Source organism: Lynx rufus, unplaced genomic scaffold (genome assembly GCF_022079265.1).
Source record: "Lynx rufus isolate CCGP_SWC_20201006 ecotype Redwood Valley unplaced genomic scaffold, mLynRuf1.p SCAF_13, whole genome shotgun sequence".
NCBI lineage: Eukaryota > Metazoa > Chordata > Mammalia > Carnivora > Felidae > Lynx > Lynx rufus.
This window is the reverse complement of record NW_025814827.1, coordinates 15,680,374-15,699,781: the sequence shown is the minus strand read 5'-3', so window position 1 is coordinate 15,699,781 and position 19,408 is coordinate 15,680,374. Positions and strand designations below refer to the sequence as shown.

General features: G+C 41.8%; 1 protein-coding gene across 2 annotated transcripts in view; it reads right to left on the bottom strand.

Annotated features, from left to right (window-relative positions):
- RORA (RAR related orphan receptor A) overlaps nt 1–19,408 on the bottom strand; it is a 98,594-nt gene that overhangs the window by 9,850 nt on the left and 69,336 nt on the right. Inside the window, exons 3-6 of one of the 2 annotated variants that reach the window (XM_047075026.1) lie at nt 12,048–12,189; nt 7,923–8,318; nt 2,361–2,482; nt 217–349 (exon numbers count right to left, since the gene is read on the bottom strand). In XM_047075026.1, coding sequence (XP_046930982.1) covers nt 217–349; nt 2,361–2,482; nt 7,923–8,318; nt 12,048–12,189 — 793 coding nt within the window. The remainder of the gene's footprint in view (nt 1–216; nt 350–2,360; nt 2,483–7,922; nt 8,319–12,047; nt 12,190–19,408) is intronic. The other variant, XM_047075027.1, reaches the window with a different exon arrangement.

Below are 19,408 nucleotides of genomic sequence, written 5' to 3'. Positions count from 1 at the left end.
ATTGTTTCATTCAGAGGAGAAGCAAAATGGAGGCAGTGTTTTCCGCAGATAGCTCAAAACCCTTTAACAAGGACTCAGTTTCTGCTAAGAGAAACCCGAGCTATCATCGTTGGAGGAAAACTGTTCCCGACACCTTCCTTACCAAGCATTTCTTTAATAAGTGGGTGAAAGCAGGTTAGGAGGAGATCTCAAAATTCACTTGCAGAAAGCACATACCTGCTTTGAGAAGCACAATTTGATCATTTTGACACAGTTCCATAAATCCATCAATGCGTTTGGCAAACTCCACCACATACTGTATAGCCTCCGTGATTTTGATGGCACACAATTGCCACATCACCTCCCGCTGCTGTTGAGAAGCGAAGCACATTGACATACACGGTCACCCATATCCTTGACACACTCATTTTAACTGTTCGTATTTTGTAAAATCCTTCTTTGGAAACGGATTAAACAAAGCTAGAGGATTAAAAATGAACATCTGGGTTCTAACGACTGCTTCCAAGCCCCCCTCGTTTCCTCCAGTTCCTCTTTTACCATCTTGGTGGCAAAGGGACGGGAGGAAGATGTTATGAGCAGGTGAAAACACGAGGCAGGAAAGCAACACATGCCACTGCTTTACCCTTGGGCCTCGGAGAGAAGCAAAGTAGGATCTTCTTTTTTTTATTATTATTATTATTTTGTAAGTTTATTTATTTATTTTGAGAGAGACAGAGCACAAGCAGGGGAGGGGCAGAGAAAGGGAGACAGAATCCCAAGCAGGCTCTGCACCATCAGTGCAGAGCCCAATGCAGGGCTTGAACTCACAAACCGTGAGATCGTGACCTGAGCCGAAATCAAGAGACAGACACTTAACCGACTGAGCCACCCAGGCGCCCCAGTAGGATCTTCTTCTGAGCAATCATTTTACCTTGGGGAATTTAACACCACTTTACTGGGGGAAGGGAAGGAAAAGGGGAGTCAATTACATTTACTGTGCACCTGCTTTGAGCTAGATGCTTTCTGACACCTTTGTCTTGTTTCATTTCCCCACGAACATTTTTCCGTTTCCCATAAATGGACATGAATGGTCACAGAGGTTTCACAGCTGGAGGTGTTGGAGCTGGGATTCAAATCCCAGCATCTCTGACTCTGAATCCCATTTCATAAGCCTTGCTGTTTCTTACTGCTTTCTGGTTTCCCTTTGTAACACTGGTTGGCCGCTATCTCAAAGGCAAACAAACTGATGTGTTGCCGTTCTTCAACCTTTCCTGTTTACCTGCTTTTACATACCCACTCTTTAGTTACAGGGTATCTATACCCTGGATCTGTTACACTGCTCATGTGTTCCCCCCATCTTAGTTTAAGACTGTTTCCACCAATATGATGGGGGTGAAGGAAACACTGCATTAGAAGCCAGGAGTCACGGTCTAGTCCTGATATTCTCAATCCCCCACCATATGCTAAGGGTTGTTAGTTTCCTCATTTGTAAAATGCAGGGGAGGATTAGCCTGGATAATCTCTATCATCATTCCTAGCCCTACCTTTCTATAATTATTAGGAAAAACCACAGCATTTCCCTTTCCCACGCCAGAATGGATAACTGAAACTTCCCTTTCTCCAGCCCTGCCCTTCCATTCTGGGGGCTTGTTGATCAGAGTGTGTAAAGAAAAAGGCTAGAAGCAGTGCTCTCTGTCAGCCTCACGTTGCTAGGTTCACTGGAGTTATGGCAATAGCTTCCAAACCTTGTTTTGTACACACTCTCTAGTGCTCTGGAAACACGAGGTTGAGATTATTTTCTATCAGCTTCCAGAGCTTGAAATCTTTCACTGTGATATCAGGACAAATCTCAATTCATTTGGGCTTTTGGACACTGCTTCCTCCAGCTCCCATGGACATATGATAGGAGATATGTGTAAAGTCATAGCACAACAAAATCGGTTTGTTATTGCAGAAATTTCACACACTGGCATCTCACTCAGTAAGACAAAGCCCCAAGTAGATGATCATCTCTAGGAGAAAGATTAAAAAAAATTTTTTTTTAATGTTTATTTATTTTTGAGAGTGAGAGAGAGACAGAGTGTGAGAGAGGGAGGGGCGGGGAGAGAGGTGAGACACAGAATCCAAAGCTGAGCTGGCAGCACAGAGCCTGACGCAGGGCTCGAACTCAGGGATGGTGAGATCATGACTTGAGCCGAAGTCGGATGCTTAACCAACTGAGACACCCAGGCGCCCCTCTAGGAGACAGATTTTTAAACAGACATCTGATATCTGATGAAATACATTCATTGTCTAGTCTGTTTGTGTTCTTGATCAGATCTCTAGCATAAACACCCTTCCCACCGTTGCCTCAATCCTGGGTAAAATTCTTCAGAGTATACCTTGTTTTGGTAGCTCTCTATCTCCTCCTGCAGAAAAGTCTGCCACGTTATCTGCTGGAGCTCTTCTCTCAAGTATTGGCAAGTTTCCAGATGTGATTTAGATATATTCTGTGCAAGGTGTTCTAAGGAGAAAACAGATCACAAATATGAAAAGCCAAGTTCTTCTTTGGATAATCAGGGTTTTCTGTACTTATGTGGTTTAAAAAGTAATACGTACAAAGCAACATGTTGAACCAGTTTTCATTATCTTTACATATTTAAATGAGCAATTTGGAACTATTCTGTATTTTCGAACATGAAGATGAAGGACAGGCAAAGCCAATATTTAGCAATAAGTCTTGGGGACTTCAAAGACCCTCCTGACCTTGACCTTCTTCTGTGGCCTTACACTGTTTGGGAGTGAACAATTATTGACCTGGACAAGAGTAGGAAATGACTGACACAGCCTCTTCTTGGAATTTTTATGAAGACACATCTGCTGTATACATTGAGCTCGGGAGGATTTCTCTTGAAAAATTGGGAAATGGGATGTTTGTGTGAAAACAACGATTTCTTTCTTTTATTTTTCCAGCAACTAGCACAACAAGCATTACCGAGGGCCACTATGCCATTACACATAACGTGGTGGTTAAGAGGTGGACTCTGGCACCAGACTGCCTGCGTTTGAAACTCAGCTCTTGTATTCACTAGCTGTATGACCTTGGGTAAGTTACTCAATGTCTTGGTGCTTCGGTCTTCTCATTTGCAAAAACAGTACCTATTTCAAAGAGCTTGTTAAGAATTAAATGAGTTGAGCACTTAAAACAGAGAGGGTCACCTACTATGGCGCTACATAAACATTTGTTCTTATTATACTGGAATATAGGCAGTCTGAAGATATTAAAAGAAATATATGCCAAAGAAATTTCTCTAGGAACTTATAATCTGGTGAACATGTATGCACACGCTAAAAGGACAAGTCAAGACATTAGGCAATTCAGCATCAAGTTGAATTATATCAGAAGAGACAAAAAGATCACAAGCACTGTCATGGACGGGAAACGTGAGGGGAATTAGAGAATGGTTCTTGGCAGGAGAGGAGCATGTGACGTGGACCCTGAAGGATGAGGAGGGAGGATTTGGCAGGCAGAGGTCAGTGGTGCGAAGAGGTGGGCCGGTTTCGCATTCAAGGGAATGACAGATGAAGGAACAAATGATGGCATGTGCAGGGGACAGGCAGATGGGCTAAAGTGATAGTATCAAAACAGAAACACGAGTATGTAAGAGTCCAAATTCTGGAGAAGCTTGAATATTAGGAATGTGGGGTTGGACCTGCTTCACAGAAGGAGTCCGCAGAATTCTCAAGGTGGAGCAGACACACTGAGCACTGTATCTGGGGAAACAGAACAAGCAGTTTTGTGACTGGTGGATTGGAGCACAGGCTGGAGGCCGGGGCGTCATCAGAAGGCTGCTGCAGTCCACAGTGAGGGACTAAGAGCGTGCAGTAGGTTGGTAATAAATGTTATGGAAGAGAAGGATGATGAAAGTATTTTAAAAGAACAGACAAGATTCCATGAATATGAAACCATACCCAAAAGCGATCCCCTTCCACCGTCTTGATTATGTAACAGGAAAGCCCTTTAAAGAAATGGTGCTGAGTGAAACCTTGGCAATCCCAGTAAGAGTGTCTGTTTGGAAATTTGTTACTGCTTTCATTAGACAGAATCAGACTTGTTTGTGTGAAAACAGACTGGGTTCACCTAAGTGAAGCTTGAAACCAGAATCTCCTTAGAGACTGAAACACAATAAATCTTAACAGTTGTATTTGGCAACACACAGACACAAACACAACATAAATGAATATCACGAAAACAAAACAAAGAAAAAAACTGAAGTGAAGAGACAGAGAGACACTGACCAAAAGAGGGAGAAGCCGATAAATGATGTGTCATAGAATCAGTGAAGCTTATGGAGAGAAGAGGGGAGTAAAGACAAAAACAATGAGGAGCCAGAAACAAGAAAATAATTGTGCAAATAGTCCAATGATTTTTGCAGATATGAAAAAAAATAAAGCGTTTGCAGGGAAGCCAGAAGACCCCTATGAGGTAAATAATGGGAAGAGACTCGTAGTATTCCCTTCCAGATCATGCTTCTTTTCCAGTTAATATGGTCAGCATCTTGTTTCACTTCATCCCCAGAATTGTTCCCACCCCTCCCTGCCTATCTGAGCTGACAAGGAATGGCGTAATGTACACATCGAGCCAGTAGAGGGCAGTGCCTGCATTCTCACAACTGCCTTTGCTTACAATTCACAGTTGATTTGGCAAGTGTAAGATTTCAGACACTACTATTTTTAAATCTCCATTTCAGCAAAGGACAAGATGGTCAGACTGAGTAAAAGTTAAGTTAGTGTGGTCTCTTAGAGAAACACTCTGGAAGGGTTAGGAGACCTGGTTTCTGGTGTGAGTTCAGCAGATAACCCACTTCGTGATGGGCAAATCCGTTCACCTTCTCAACCACAATGGTTTCCCTCAACACAGCTAAGGTCTAGGTACTTCAGATAGAAAATCCTGACTTCTCAGTCACAGATTTTCATAGCGGGAAGGGACTCTGGACATCGCCTGGTCCACCTTCTCCTCAGTTTATAGATAATGACACCATTAGTAAGGATGATAACAGTTAATGTTTATATAGCTCTATGTGCTAGACCCATATATATAGACACATATATTCCGAATATACAAATTTTCTTAATCTTCATAACAACCCTAGGAAGCAGGTGCTAGTATTATTGCCCTCTTACTGATGATGAAATCAAAAGCGAAGTGGCTTTTCCAAGGCATCACAGCTGGCAAGTGGCGAGTGATTCAAACACACACAATCTGGCACCAGAGTCTGTGCTCTTAATCTTTCTATTCTGCAGGCAGGGAAACTGCAGCTTGCAGAGGTTATAGGACTTAAAATGGGTTGTACAACCTATAGCAAAGCTAGGACCATAAACCATATGAGCTGACTTTTTGACTAGGGCTTTTGTCCAATAATTGTCTCTTCTGCACAAGGCTTTAGTTATCAATTACAGTGACACGTGCAGCTAGCTTTTTTTTTTTTAAATGAACGTAGGTTGTTTATCTGCAATGTATAATTCAGGTACTAACTGTACATCAAGGGCGAAATTTCCTAGCCAGGAATGCAGATGTATTTCCACTGAAAGTCATGGATTGTAGATACTATTGTTGAAAGATAGAACTGAGGTTAAGATATGTCAATTTACAATTTATTCTCCAACTGTAGAGTTGGTTTCATCTGTTTAAAATCTGATGACAAAATTTCGCCTACAATGAAGTCAGGAGTGTTAGTTAAGATAGTAAGACAGGAATCACTTTATTGTACAGCTGAAACAAATATAACGTTGTATGTTAACTATACTGGAATGAAAAAAAAAAAAGACAGCAGGACTTAAGGCCCTAGAGGAAATATCAGGGAACCCCAGGTAGCTATGAAGAAGGAGCAGCAAAGTCTTTGGCCACTTCTATGCTACCCTTAGCTCCTCAAACTATTTTGTACATGTAAATGGGGAAGAAAATTATAACCCAATTATATTCTTTTCAGACAAATTCTTGCTTAGTTTTAGGTTTGGGACTAACCCTAGTGATAAGCTAATTTGAGTCATTCTGGAAAGGGCCACAGTACATGTGAAAAAGCCCTAATTTAGGAGAGCATGGAGAACATAAGAGGCTACAGGGCTCCCAGACGGCAGAGGGAGGTGACAACTGTGGAAGAGGACATGGACGTGTGGGGTCAGGGAGAAACGGCTTGGCCATTTGTGGCCCCACTTAGGTATTAGCGCACATTTAGCCCCAGGGCCATATTTAAGGGCAATGCTTTGGCTAAGCCCTATGGATTTATTCCAGAGTTGACTATTTGACAAGCAAACAGGACAGATTCAAATGTATTTATGATAAGGTGGGAGCACACCGAAAGTGAGCCAGGTCAGTTTTCATGATATCATGTCAGCTTTCAATCAAATGTGTATTCATTTCTGAAAATTTCACTTTCATTACAGTCCTGCTTAAGTCTCGGCCAGCCAAGATTTCACGACAAAAACGGAAGGTTTTTGTTCTAGTTCAAGAAAAAAATATCAAACCTACCTCTGCTCAGCTTGGCTTCTAGTTCAGAGGTTCCTCTGTTAATCAAAAGAGCTGTGATACACCTTTAATGCTGTTCAGTGGTTAAAGACCGAGCTTAAAATGTCCCTGCTCTTGAGGATTTAAATTTAGACCCATAAAGAGGTGCTTGTGTAAAAACCGTAAAGAACATTCAATTTGTTCTATTTGGAGAAAGATTTTACTGGAAATATAAATTTCACTTAAAATGTTTTATGGGGTACAGAGGTGGAGAAACCATCTAAAGAACACAACCGTTATTTCTGTGAACTAAGAATGTCTGTGCTCAAGTCAGAACCTGCTGGTTCTTTTCCATCTGAAGTCTCCATTCTCTCCTCGTGTTAACTTAGTCACCTCCACAGCAACTAATTGAAATATCCCAAAGGACTGCAACCTTGTGTGAAGAATCGCAGGGAGGAGCACATCAAATTCTAGAACTGCAAAGTTTCTAATCAAAGATTCTCTAATAACAGTGTTGTACCTAAAAATCGATCACATATTATAACGAGGGTTGTTAACACAACTTCCTTGAAATGGCAAGTCTTCCACTGTCTGTGTTATCAATATGGCTAGGTCACATTTCCCAAAAAGCAACAATGTCTCACAGGAATTAGGAAACGACAAATTTTGTTTTGCTTTGCATGGTGAGTCTTCTTCTATGAAATATACCAGTGTTGTCACCAATATCATCACCAAACCATTTTGGCAAATAAAGACGCCAATTTCCCTTTAACATTTATGGAATACACCACGGTTGCAAAACCTAGATGCCAACAGGAGCTGGGCAGTGATATAAAATGGGAAAACACGCAAACGTGTTAGGGCCTATCTGGGGCCAGCTGCTTATTGTCACTCACCGATACTGGTCCAGTGTACTTAGATCATTTTTTTCCTCTCACAAGAAGCTGAAAATGTGAACTTCTAGGCAGAATTGTCTAGGTTTAAAATTTTAGCAACCGATTCAAAAATCTTACAACTCTGCTTGCGTATGGACCGGGCTCAGGGTCAAAAAAACATGTGTATGGACCAGGTTCAGGGTGTGGGCTGCCATTTTTATGACTCCAGGTATAAAGAAACACCTGGAATATAACTAAAGAAAATAATGAACAAAATTAATGGGGCTGTTTCCTGAGTTTATAGCCTCTGTGGAATTTAAAGACCGCTTTAAATCTCTGAACCGAGATGCTGTTCCCTCTCTGATACTGACAGGTCAGTGCGTTTCTTTGATATGTGATGGGAAATAGGGCATAGTCAAAAGCAAAGGGGCAGCGTGAAAATCTGAAGTGGCCCATATGGTAAAGGCGAATTTCTCTTTTAGTACCATTTAAGTACCATAACTTATTACGGGAAAGTCCAACATATCCCACTTATCTGGAAGGGAATGAATAATGCATCACAATGGAAACATGGAGGCCATTACCTAGTTCCGCCATGGACACAGTTGGGGAAGTCTCTCCATTGGTGAAAGAACAGTAGGGAAAGAAGCCTGATGCTGGTGTGTAGTCACATATTGGTTCTGGCTTGATTCCGTTGATATCAAGACCTGACTGGTCTGGGGAAGGCTGTATGTCCAGGTAGAAGCTGCTGACAGCAGAGTCTGCCTTGCTCCCCTCAGGGGTGTGCCCGTCAATGTAGTTGCTGAGGTCCTCGTGAAGCTCTGTCAGCCCGTTGGCCGAGATGTTGTAGGTTGGAGTCAGCGGCTCAGCCTCTCCGGGCTGCTGTTGGTGGTCTCGCTGCTGCTGCTGCATCCGGTGTTTCTGCACTTCTGCGTACAAGCTGTCTCTCTGCTTTTTGGACATTCGGCCAAATTTTACAGCTGGAAGAAAAAAGCCAAACCGCACCATATACAATACGTTCTTCTTTATTATTCTCTCCAGCATGCTTCAGGGGTTCCTTTTAAGTCTCAGACAATCTCAATCAAAAACCACATAACCACAGAATGAGGACATGATCCAGGGGTGAAAGCAGTCCCACCCCACACAAGCTTGCTGGCTCCACATCCCAGAGGAGCAAAGTTTCAGAAACAGACCTAGGACTGGCGGAAGGGCAATGACCACGTATGTTTTCCTGCTGTCACATAACCCTACGCCCAGTGGGAATCACTGACAGGTGACTTAATGGGCTTGTTCATTCTCCACCCATGCAGCCTGCCTAGACCACCTCTTTCTCTTCCCAGGGTTCAGACCAGTGTACAGGGATGCAGACTCATAGAGGTACAACGAGGCACAAGCAGCCAAACTTCAACTTTCATTCATTTCACGCATTCATTCATTTGCTCCTTCCCAATCCAATGGCCCGACACTGGGGCTTTGCTGAGAGACCTAAACAGACTGGATGAGGCCTTTGCAATTCCCTGAATTATATCTCTGAGTCTATGTGACCTAAGAAGCCCCCCTCATCCTTCTGGGTCATGGTGACCCTTGTGAAACCCTTGGGCCCACCTTTAAGTGACTTTCTGCTGTTTAGTCTCCAGTAGAAAGAGTACTGGAATTTTGGGAAGGGCAAACAATGCGTAAGATCCCTGTTGGGAAAATTTGTGTTTGCAAATTTCTCCTTGCCATGTGTCCCCATATTTGAAAAAAGTTTTTATGTTCATTTATTTTTGAGAGACAGAGAGACAGAGTCAGAGTGTGAGCAGGGGAGGGGCAGAGAGAGAGGGAGACACAGAATCTGAAGCAGACTCCAGGCTCCAAGCTGCCAGCACAGAGCCCGAAGTGGGGCTCAAACTTGTGAACTCTGAGATCGTGACCTGAGACCAACTGAGCCACCAAGGCACCGATGTGTCCCCATATTTAAAGTAGAACAATGCGTGTATTAACTATCCAGTTCATTCAGAATCCCAAATGATCTCTCTTAAAATACCAGATAATTGATAAAAGGAACCCTACGATTTCCTGGTCTGAACTCTCCCAGTAACCCATTTATTTGTTAGCCTGATTCTTTTTTTTTTTTTTTAAATATAATTTATTGTCAACTTGGCTAACATGCAGTGTATACACTGTGCTCTTGGTTTTGGCAGTAGATTCCCATGATTCACTGCTCACACACAACACCTCGTACTCATCCCAACACGTGCCCTCCTCAAGGCCCATCATCCATTTTCCACTCCCCTCTCGTCTTTCCCCCCATTGACCCTCAGTTTGTTCTCTGTATTTAAGAGTCTCTAATGGTTTGCCTCCCTCTCTGTTTGAAACTGTCTTTTTCCCTTTCCATTCCCCCATGGTCTTCTGTTAAGTTTCTCAAATTCCACATATGAGTGGAAACATATGATATTTGTCTTTTCTATGACTAACTTATTTCACTTAGCATCATACCCTCCAGTTCCATCCACGTTGCTCCACATGGCAGGATTTTATTCTTTCTCATTGCCAAGTAGTATTCCATTGTATATATAAACCACATCTTCTTTATCCATTGTCAGTCTGATTCTGTGTATGCAGATAAATCCTCTGCTGGAGGGACTAAGATCTACTAATTGATTATGGTTACATTAATACCCGATTAGGTGGATGAATGCACCCATTTGGCTATCATTATAATACTTGGAGTTTTGGGGCAGGAGACAAAATAGATGGAAGTGAAATTGGGATCCAGGGCCACCACCCAGACCAGCTGGGAGATACATTTTCTGCCAAGGAAGACATGTTGTTCCTTTTCACATAGGAAACAAGGGAGTGGGATCCCGGTCACTTTCCAGTTTCCACGACTCAGGTAACAAACTTGGGTGGGGCTGGTTAGGCAGCGATCAAGCTGTTCTGAGCTCTAGGTTTCAGGCCTGTCATTGTATAAGCCCCAACATAATAGAATACCCAGTGGGACAGATAACCATAGGTATGCACACAACTTGTGATCTTAGCCTACAAGTTCACAAGAGAAATGCCTAACTTTGTCGGTTTAGTGCCATCGGAAGATGAGATCTGCAGAGCTGCCAATCACAGGAATTTCTGAGAATATAAATTCTGTGACTTGCATCTTTTCATGACCCAAACTTTCTATTTTTTGTTCCCACACATTTTTGTTGCTACACAGGTCCCATCCTGTGCACCACTACTGAAGGACATCACAACTTGTGCCTGGACAGGCCTATGGGCCCCAAGAACATCTAATTAGGGGGAAAGACAGGCTTTCAGAATGCCTGCCCAGCGTTCTGAAATATTTTCCACATGCTGAAATTCCACTGAAAGAGATGTTTCCTTCAAGGGATCTCTTAAGAGAGCCAGCCAGCCTGTATATTCATAAAAGTATCCATTATACTTTGTGCCCAGTTTCCCCGTTTAAGAATAACTGTCTTGAAATCTGGGGTTGATTACTCCATGTACATAAGACAGTTTTACAGAAGACAGTTTTACAGAAAGATCTTGAAATGTTTTACAATTGAATGATGGCCTCTATTTTTTAACATACTTTCTTTTAAGGAAAAAAAAATTGTCATTGAGCCATGCTTTGTACTATTTTCACACATTCTCTAGGTACAAATATATGACTTTTTCTTTTGTTTTGAGATATATTTTGATTTGCTGTTTGATTTCTTATTTGGCCCACTGCTTGTGCAGTAGTGTGGTGTTTAATATTTATATATTAAATACTGAATATTTACATAGTAGATTCTCCGGCTTTGTTTTATTATTGATCTTTAGTTTTGTACCATTGTGGTTGGAAAATATACTTGGTATGATTTCAGTCTTCTTAAATTTATAATATTTGTTATGTCTCTTTTTATGTGACTTATCCAGGGGATTCTTGAAAAAACGTAAAGAAAATGTGTATTCTATTTTTCATGGATGGAATGTTTTACATTTATCTCTTAGAACCATGTATCCTAAAGTATGCTTTTAGTAAAAAATGTTCTGGTTGAAAAAAGAAATAATAACTTTAACTGGAGGTACTCTTAAAGCCTATTGGAGGGTAGGAGGGAAGACGGACAGGTTAAATAGACAATGAGTATTTAGGAGTGCACTTGTCATGATGAACACAAGGTGTTGTATGGAAATGTTGAATCACTATATTGTACACCTGAAACTAACCTAGCACTGGATGTTAACTACACTGGAATTAAAAAAAAGTAATAAAAAAAATTTTAAACTCAAATATATGACGTTGGTATGTGATTCAAAACACCCAGTTAACATAAAAGCTAATTCATTCCAACTGCCAATAAGCTTACTAGTGTCAAGCACGTGATGATTAGCTCTGGCTTATATTTCTTACTGGGGAAAGTGCCTATAAGAGGTATATTTATTTAGGTCCTCAGATGACATTTACCCTCAATCAATTCATCAACCTGTAATGTCTTAAATGTAAAAAATCTGAAGGTGTTCTGACCACACCTGCTTCTCTTCCATGCCACTCCCACCCCCAGCTGACTCCAATGGATTACAGAGGGGGAAGTAACTGTTGTGGAACCCAAAAAGCCACCAGAGATGGTGGGGTGGTGTAGGGGAGGGGGAGGGACAGAGGCGACATCTTTTGGCAGATCTGGGTCCAGGTCTCAGAAGGCACTTTCACAAGCCCATGCCACTCTACAACTCAAATTATGAGGGCTCACCATCTCGAGACATCCCTACGGCAAGGCATTTCTGCAATCGACAGTGTTGGCAGCGGTTTCTACTGGTTCGATCAATCAAACAGTTCTTCTGACGAGGACAGGAGTAGGTGGCATTGCTTTGCTGACTTCTCCTGAAAAAGCCCTGTGATTCAGTTATAAAATATAAAACAGGTTAGTGTCAGTTTGAGCCGTATGATACTAAAGGCAGTATACTAAGCGCTGAGCAGCATTAATGTTTAATGGAGAATTAAAGTTGTAGCAGAATGATCCAGGAGACCATTAATGAAATTAAAGTCACTTCTTTTGCTTGGGTAAAACTGATCCCCAGAGCTTAATCCTCTGTCCCTTACACATGCGAAACTTTCTTTAACTCCAACAGATGGTTGCCTATTTGAAAGGCATAGGATTAGACCCTGTTCTCAGCTTCTGACGAACAAACCATGTGCTTGATGGATCGGTACAAAGTCACTTATCTTTAACCTTTATCTCCAAAATATTTTTAGTGGAATAAACACAAAACACTTCTCTGGGATGTCCAGAGATAAGGAAAATGCTGCCTCAGTGTAACTCATGGTGGCTGTAATCCTGCTACTGCGGGTAATCTCTACTAGCCCACTTAACTCCACCACACCAGGCATCTTGCATTTCCTAAGACAGAAGCGACTGCCCCAAGAACTTAAATGACATTTGGATGGATGACCCTGGTAGATCAATCAGAATGGGAATACTCCTCAACCTCTGACAGTTTGGAAATACCACATGTTCAGGGTTATGGCCTTAATTTAGCAAATCCAATCTGATGTTCATCAAGTTCCACTTATTTGTTAAGCACCATTTTCGGAAATGAGAGGGTATTCAAAGATGCCAAAGAGGGGCGCCTGGGTGGCTCAGTCGGTTAAGCGTCCAACTTCAGCTCAGGTCACGATCTCGCGGTCTGCGAGTTCGAGCCCCACGTCGGGCTCTGGGCTGATGGCTCAGAGCCTGGAGCCTGCTTCCGATTCTGTGTCTCCCTCTCTCTCTGCCCCTCCCCCGTTCATGCTCTGTCTCTCTCTGTCTCAAAAATAAATAAAACGTTAAAAAAAAATTATAAAAAAAAAAAGATGCCAAAGGAAGTACTGATCTCAAGGATTTCATTCATTCATTCATTCATTCACTCACTCATTTTTGCTAATTTTTTGAGCTGGATCCTCACTATGTCATTAATTTTCAGTGTTTATCATTTTCCTAAAGCTGCACATTTTCCTTTTTGTTATATATTTTTTTTAATTTTTAAATTTTTTTTAACGTTTATTTATTTTTGAGACATAGAGAGACAGAGCATGAATGGGGGAGGGGCAGAGAGAGAGGGAGACACAGAACCGGAAGCAGGCTCCAGGCTCTGAGCCATCAGCCCAGAGCCCGACGGGGGGCTCGAACTCACAGACCGTGAGATCGTGACCTGAGCTGAAGTCGGACGCTTAACCGACTGAGCCACCCAGGCGCCCCTTTGTTATGTTTTAGAAGTAACCCACAAGTTTTGCTATGTAGCATTTTCATTACCATTCACTTGAAAACATGCTCTAATTTTCCAATAGATTTCTTCTTTAATATAATATTTAGAAGCATATTTCTTGATTTCTAAACATATGGGGCCGTTGGTTGTCTTTTTCTTGTTGACTTATCTCTTAGTGGTTTCACAAGCTAGGGAGGTAGTGAAGAAAAGGAAGGTGAGCAGAGTCATTTCTATGATGTAAAGCCATGAAGGGTACAAAAGAGCATTATTATCCTCAAATCCTTAATGTTAAAGATACATGACCTCAATAAAGGGGACACAAGTGGAGAGGGGAGAGGTAAAATCCGGAAAAACTGACAGAGTAGTGGACAAACTGACAAATGTACTATCCCATCAAAAGATTTTTCTGGAGGTTAATTTGGCAGTTGTATCAAAATCCTTAAAAACATGTCTATTTATTAAATTAGTAATTATCCTTTAGCGAATATATTTAAAAAATTTTTTTTAATGTTTTATTTATTTTTGAGACAGGGAGAGACAAAGCATGAACAGAGGAGGATCAGAGAGAGGGAGACACAGAATCTGAAACAGGCTCCAGGTTCTGAGCTGTCAGCACAGAGCCCGACGCGGGGCTCGAACTCACGGACCGAGAGATCATGACCTGAGCCGAAGTCGGCCGCTTAACCGACTGAGCCACCCAGGCGCCCCAGTAATTATCTTTTAGCGAATATATTTTAAAGGAATATTAAGAATGGTACAAAGATTTATCTACAAGGATGTTTATCATACACAGTATCTGTTATATCAAAATAATTTAGAAAGATGCTAAATATTTTACATTAGTGAATTGGAAAATAACTGGATATCCATACATTCAGAAACCATTAAAAATGGAATTTCAGAAATACAAATACTGACTCGAAAAGATGATAAAAATAACCATCTTTCTGTTTATCTGCACTTTCTGAATTTTCTACAATATGTAGGTGGAAATGTATATGAACTACTTGGGAAGTGCAATCTAGTACATCTGCTTTCTTTTGTGACAGGTGGGTGACTATGGATTAAGTCAATAGGTATGATGGATATGACCTTAGTTCCCACTTCTTCGTTTTGGAAGTCAACCTGGGATGGGAGGGGGAAGGGCACTGACCTGTCACCTGCTCTTGGCTCTCTGCCAAACCACTCACTAACCTAAACATGGGCAAGGCTGGGGATCCTGGGTCTCAGACTGTCTGTCTGATATGCTTTAAATCTCCCTTATTTTGAGTCTGGCCTCTTCTGTGAAGCAATCTCTCTTTTCTCAAAAAAAGCTGTGGGCTTTTTCATTGGTTGTGTGTGTGTGTGTGTGTGTGTGTGTGTGTTTTCTTCTGTGAAAAGGAAGTGAGAAGAAGTAAAGCTTTCTTTGGGACTTAATGGAGAGAATTCAGGAAAATATAAATGGTAACAGAGGCAGATAAGCCTTAGAAAGAGATACCAAGAGGTCACCTGGCTAGGTATTCAATTTGTCTGAGATGCATAATCTCTGTCAAAGCTGAAAGGTGTCTATTTCTTTCTTGAGACTACTACTGCTCAGACCAACCCACGTTCACTGTCACCACAGGTGCCTAGGATCAGGAATCACTTGCTTTTCCTGTAGTCGAAGCTGAATTTTGTTGCTTCACAGTTAACCTGCTCCATTTTGTTCCATGATCATCGAATACGGAGAAATGTCTGAGTGATCTCCTTTTTATGTGAATGGAAGCAGTACTTGTGGATGGCCACCCCACTTCCCAATGCCGTGCCTGTAAACCAAATCACAGCATCTGTCACCTTTCTCCTCCACCTGAAGTATTTCTTCTCAGAATCCTCTCAGGTTTCTCCACTTTCTTCAAAAATATGAAATTCAGAACTAGATACAGCTCTCGAATAATGTTCGGGTCATTAACAAAAAAGGATGCCACTTTTTAGTTTGCACTTACTAAATTCAAATTAGTATCAACCATCACTAGTAAGTTCCAGAATGCTTGCATAGAAGCCATCGATTTGCTCTGCTACCAGAGAACACTGAGAGAGGATGGTGATGGTGATGATGATGATAATGACTGAAAAACTTTAATGAGTACTTGTATTAACCATATGTTTTTATTCCATACTTTTTATGCTTTGACATCTTGGGGCCTTGTGACCCAAGGAGAGATTACATTTCCCAGGGCTAGCTAATTCTTAGACATCTCAAACAACTTGCCTGGGAACACACTCTTCATAGGCAAACCAACCAATCCAGAGCCCGTATACCCAAACACCTCCTCTATAATGCTCTCACACTCTGGGCCACTAGTGCCCTGACCAAATTACCCCAGGACCAGGTACCAGACAACTAGGGCAGCCAGAGCTGGCTAAAATTATGAAAACTAGCCAATCTTAAACCTGCTTATCCTGCCCTGCCCATTCCTTTCTAGGGGAAATCACAACAAGGCTCTTGCCCACATTTTCCCCTTGCTCCCTCTACCCCTGACTGATCCTGGTCCTTCCCACTGTGGTCCCCCCTGCATGCCATGCTGCACCTCTTTTTCCTAGGGACCTGTGAGTATAAAATCTTCATCCTTCATGACATTTTTGCATCTGTGTGTCTTACCTACCTGATTACAACAAATCGAAGGTATTGTTGAAACAGTGATTATGTGCTAGGCACCCTGTGCTTTACGTGGATGACATCATTTAATTATAACAAGGGCAGTATGAGGAAGGCATCATCAATTCCTTGGTTTTAGGTACAATGACTTGCTCAGAGCTCCACCTTTAGCATGGGGTAAAGGCAGGGGATGAATGCATGTGGCTTAATTCCAGAACTCACACTTTCATTCTTTTTTATTTTTCTGATTCCCTTGCATGTCAAAAGGATTCCCACTTGCTTGTTCTCATAGAGGGCAACCATTAACTTAGGCAAAGAAACAGATATGAATAAAGCAGCAAGACTGATCTACTCTGAAATTGCTGTTTTCCTTCAGGTTAGCCCCTTTAGCAGACGAAAGGGCACTGCCCAGGCATTTTACAGATTTCTCTTCCACAGTCACCTCCTAATGTGGGTTAGAGTCAGATGAGAAAACCAGTCCCATGATCTCACAATTTCCCCTCATTTCTGACCAGAAGGTCACGTCTCCTTTTATTCACCTTATTTAGGTCTACATTACTTCGGCTTACTTGGAAAACAAAACAAATAACAGCAAACTTACTTCAAGGACACTGAATCATTAAAGACATGCACCATTAAAGATGTCTGAGTAATTATGCCATAAATCGCAAGGAAAATCCATGAAGCATTCCACATGTGCTTTGAGCAATGGCACTGAGGCTGGAACTAATGTCTGGCTTCCACGCTATCAGCTTGGAAAACAACTATACTTCTTTAGATGTGTCAGCTTTGAAGGGATTGGGAAAAGCAGGCGAGCAAACAGACATACCATGCTCTTCTCACCATTTATTCTTCATTGGGTCAGTTGAGCAAGTGTCTGCTGAAAGTTCTAGGAGTGGGTAAGAGCCAGAGAAGAGATGTTCCTTTTGGACTAAGACAACAGAGTCATGCCCACGAGGAGAGCTATCACATACCAGATGGGATGGGTCAAGTAGGGTTATAAGGTGAGAGCCATGAAGAGAGACAGAGGGCAAGCCTGTATGACTCAGATAAACACTGAACTCTGCATTTCAGAGAGAATTAGGACTTGGTCTTGCTTCCTTCCTTCCTTCTTTCTTTCTTCTTCTCCCCTCCCTTTTCTTTTCTTCTCTTTTCTTTTTTTTTCTTTTCTTTCTTTCTTTCATTCACTCATTCATTCATTCTCTCTCTCTCGCTCTCCCTTCATTTCAGCATTCCTTGGGGTTTCTCAGAGGAGGAGGACTGGAAGAGCAAGAAGGACGAGGAAGAAAGGTAGAGGTAGAAATACATTCATAAATGTAAAAGGATTTTACTGACTGGGGAGTAATCCTGTAGAGGGTCCGAGTGAGAAATGAGTGAGCTGTGACACAAGTTCTAGGAGTTGGGGGAGTTTGAGGCCACACAGAGAGTGTAAATAGCACAAGCCAGCGCATGGAGCTTTGGGTGGAACTGAAGAGGTATGTATAAAGGAGAGAAAGTGCCGAAGCTATGTGTTAGCTAGAAAAGATATTAAGTTCATAATTTTGGAGTTGTATTGCCAAAAGATGAGCTCATGAATTACTTCTTTGGTTTTTTTAAAAGAAGACATTTTTTTATGGATGTCAAAATACATGGAGATGTGCCATTGTGAACATGGTGGACTTGACCAGAGAGAACTTCAGGGTAGCAGAACTTGGTGTGACTGTGGCACACGATCACCACCTAGTGGCAGCATACCAACGTGCAGTTACTGCAAATAGTAAATGAGAGTAATACAAACAGGTCTTTAGAACTGGAAGGAAGCTGTGAGATTATCAGGTTCAGTAGTTCTCAAACAGATGGTGCATCTGAATCACCCATGAAGCGTTTAAAAAAGTACACCTGAAATTTATTGAACCAGAACCTTTGGGGATATAGTCCTGAACACATATATAGTTTGAACAATATGAAAGTGCCATTTTTGCAGGTAAAAAACCCCAAAAGATATCACTTTTATATGATAAATATTTTAACAAAGGCTCCTGAAGACTCCACTGCCTTTCCCTTGTTAAGATCTACTCTAGTTTTCTTATTTTGTAGATAACAAAAATGAAGCTCAGAATGGTTAATGACTGGTTTAAGGTTGTCCCATGCCTGATTAAGTATTACTACTAAGACTCAAACACCACTGTCCTAATTTTAAGCGTGGTACCGTTTCACTTAAGTATCTCTCCCTCAAGTGTTGGGCTAACAAAAGTGATGCCACACAGTCTTGATTTCCTCATACACACCAACTGTTTGTATCAATTTCAACAGCCTCAAAGACAACTCTCCAGTGTCTCCTTCCTGATTTTACCTAGCCTTTCAAAGTGCCTTTCATTGAGTTTTATTTTCCATTTCTGCTTCCAACCTCTGGGAAATTCTCTTGCCTAACTTTTGACTTTAGGCTACGAAATTGTTCACCAGTCCTACTAGTTTGGAGTTCCCCAGGACTGGGACTGAGGCCATGATGTATGGGAGAAGCCTCACAGCAGGTTGCAAGAGCAGAGTGTTAAAATTTCAGGAATTCTGTGAACCAATTGTTAAACATAGCCATTATTAAAAATTAACTCATTATTTTATTATTATTTTGCTATTATCCATGCTCTTGAGGTTATTTACATCAATTATATCCAGATGGTGTGGCTGCTACAAATGGGGTGCTACTGTGAGTGAATCTTCCCTGCTCCGTCTTTCCTGCTCTGTCTTCAATGGGATGTCAGGTTGGGAGGCCTCAAATTGACCATGTGCTGGGAGTATTTATACCATGGAAACTGGCAAAAGCTACAAATCAGGGCTTGATTTATTGTTCTGCCTATTGTCTAGATTTAAAAAGCGATCAAGAAGGGGTGCCTGGGTGGCTCAGTTGGTTAAGGGTCCGACTTCGGCCCAGGTCATGATCTCACGATTCGTGGGTTCGAGCCCTGCATCGGGCTCTGTGCTGACAGCTCAGAGCCTTGAGCCTGCTTTGGATTCTGTGTCGCCCTCTCTCTCTGCCCCTCCCCTGCTCACGTTCTGTCTCTCTCTGTCTCTCAAAAATAAATAAATGTAAAAAAAAAATTAAAAAAAAGTGATCAAGAAAACAATAATGTGGGTTAAAGTTAAAATATGTAATGTCTCTGGGGCACCTGGGTGGCTCAGTCAGTTAAGCATCTGACTTCCGCTCAGGTCATGATCCACTGGTCTATGAGTTCGAGCCCTACGTCAGGCTCTGTGCTGACAGCTCACAGCCTGGAGCCT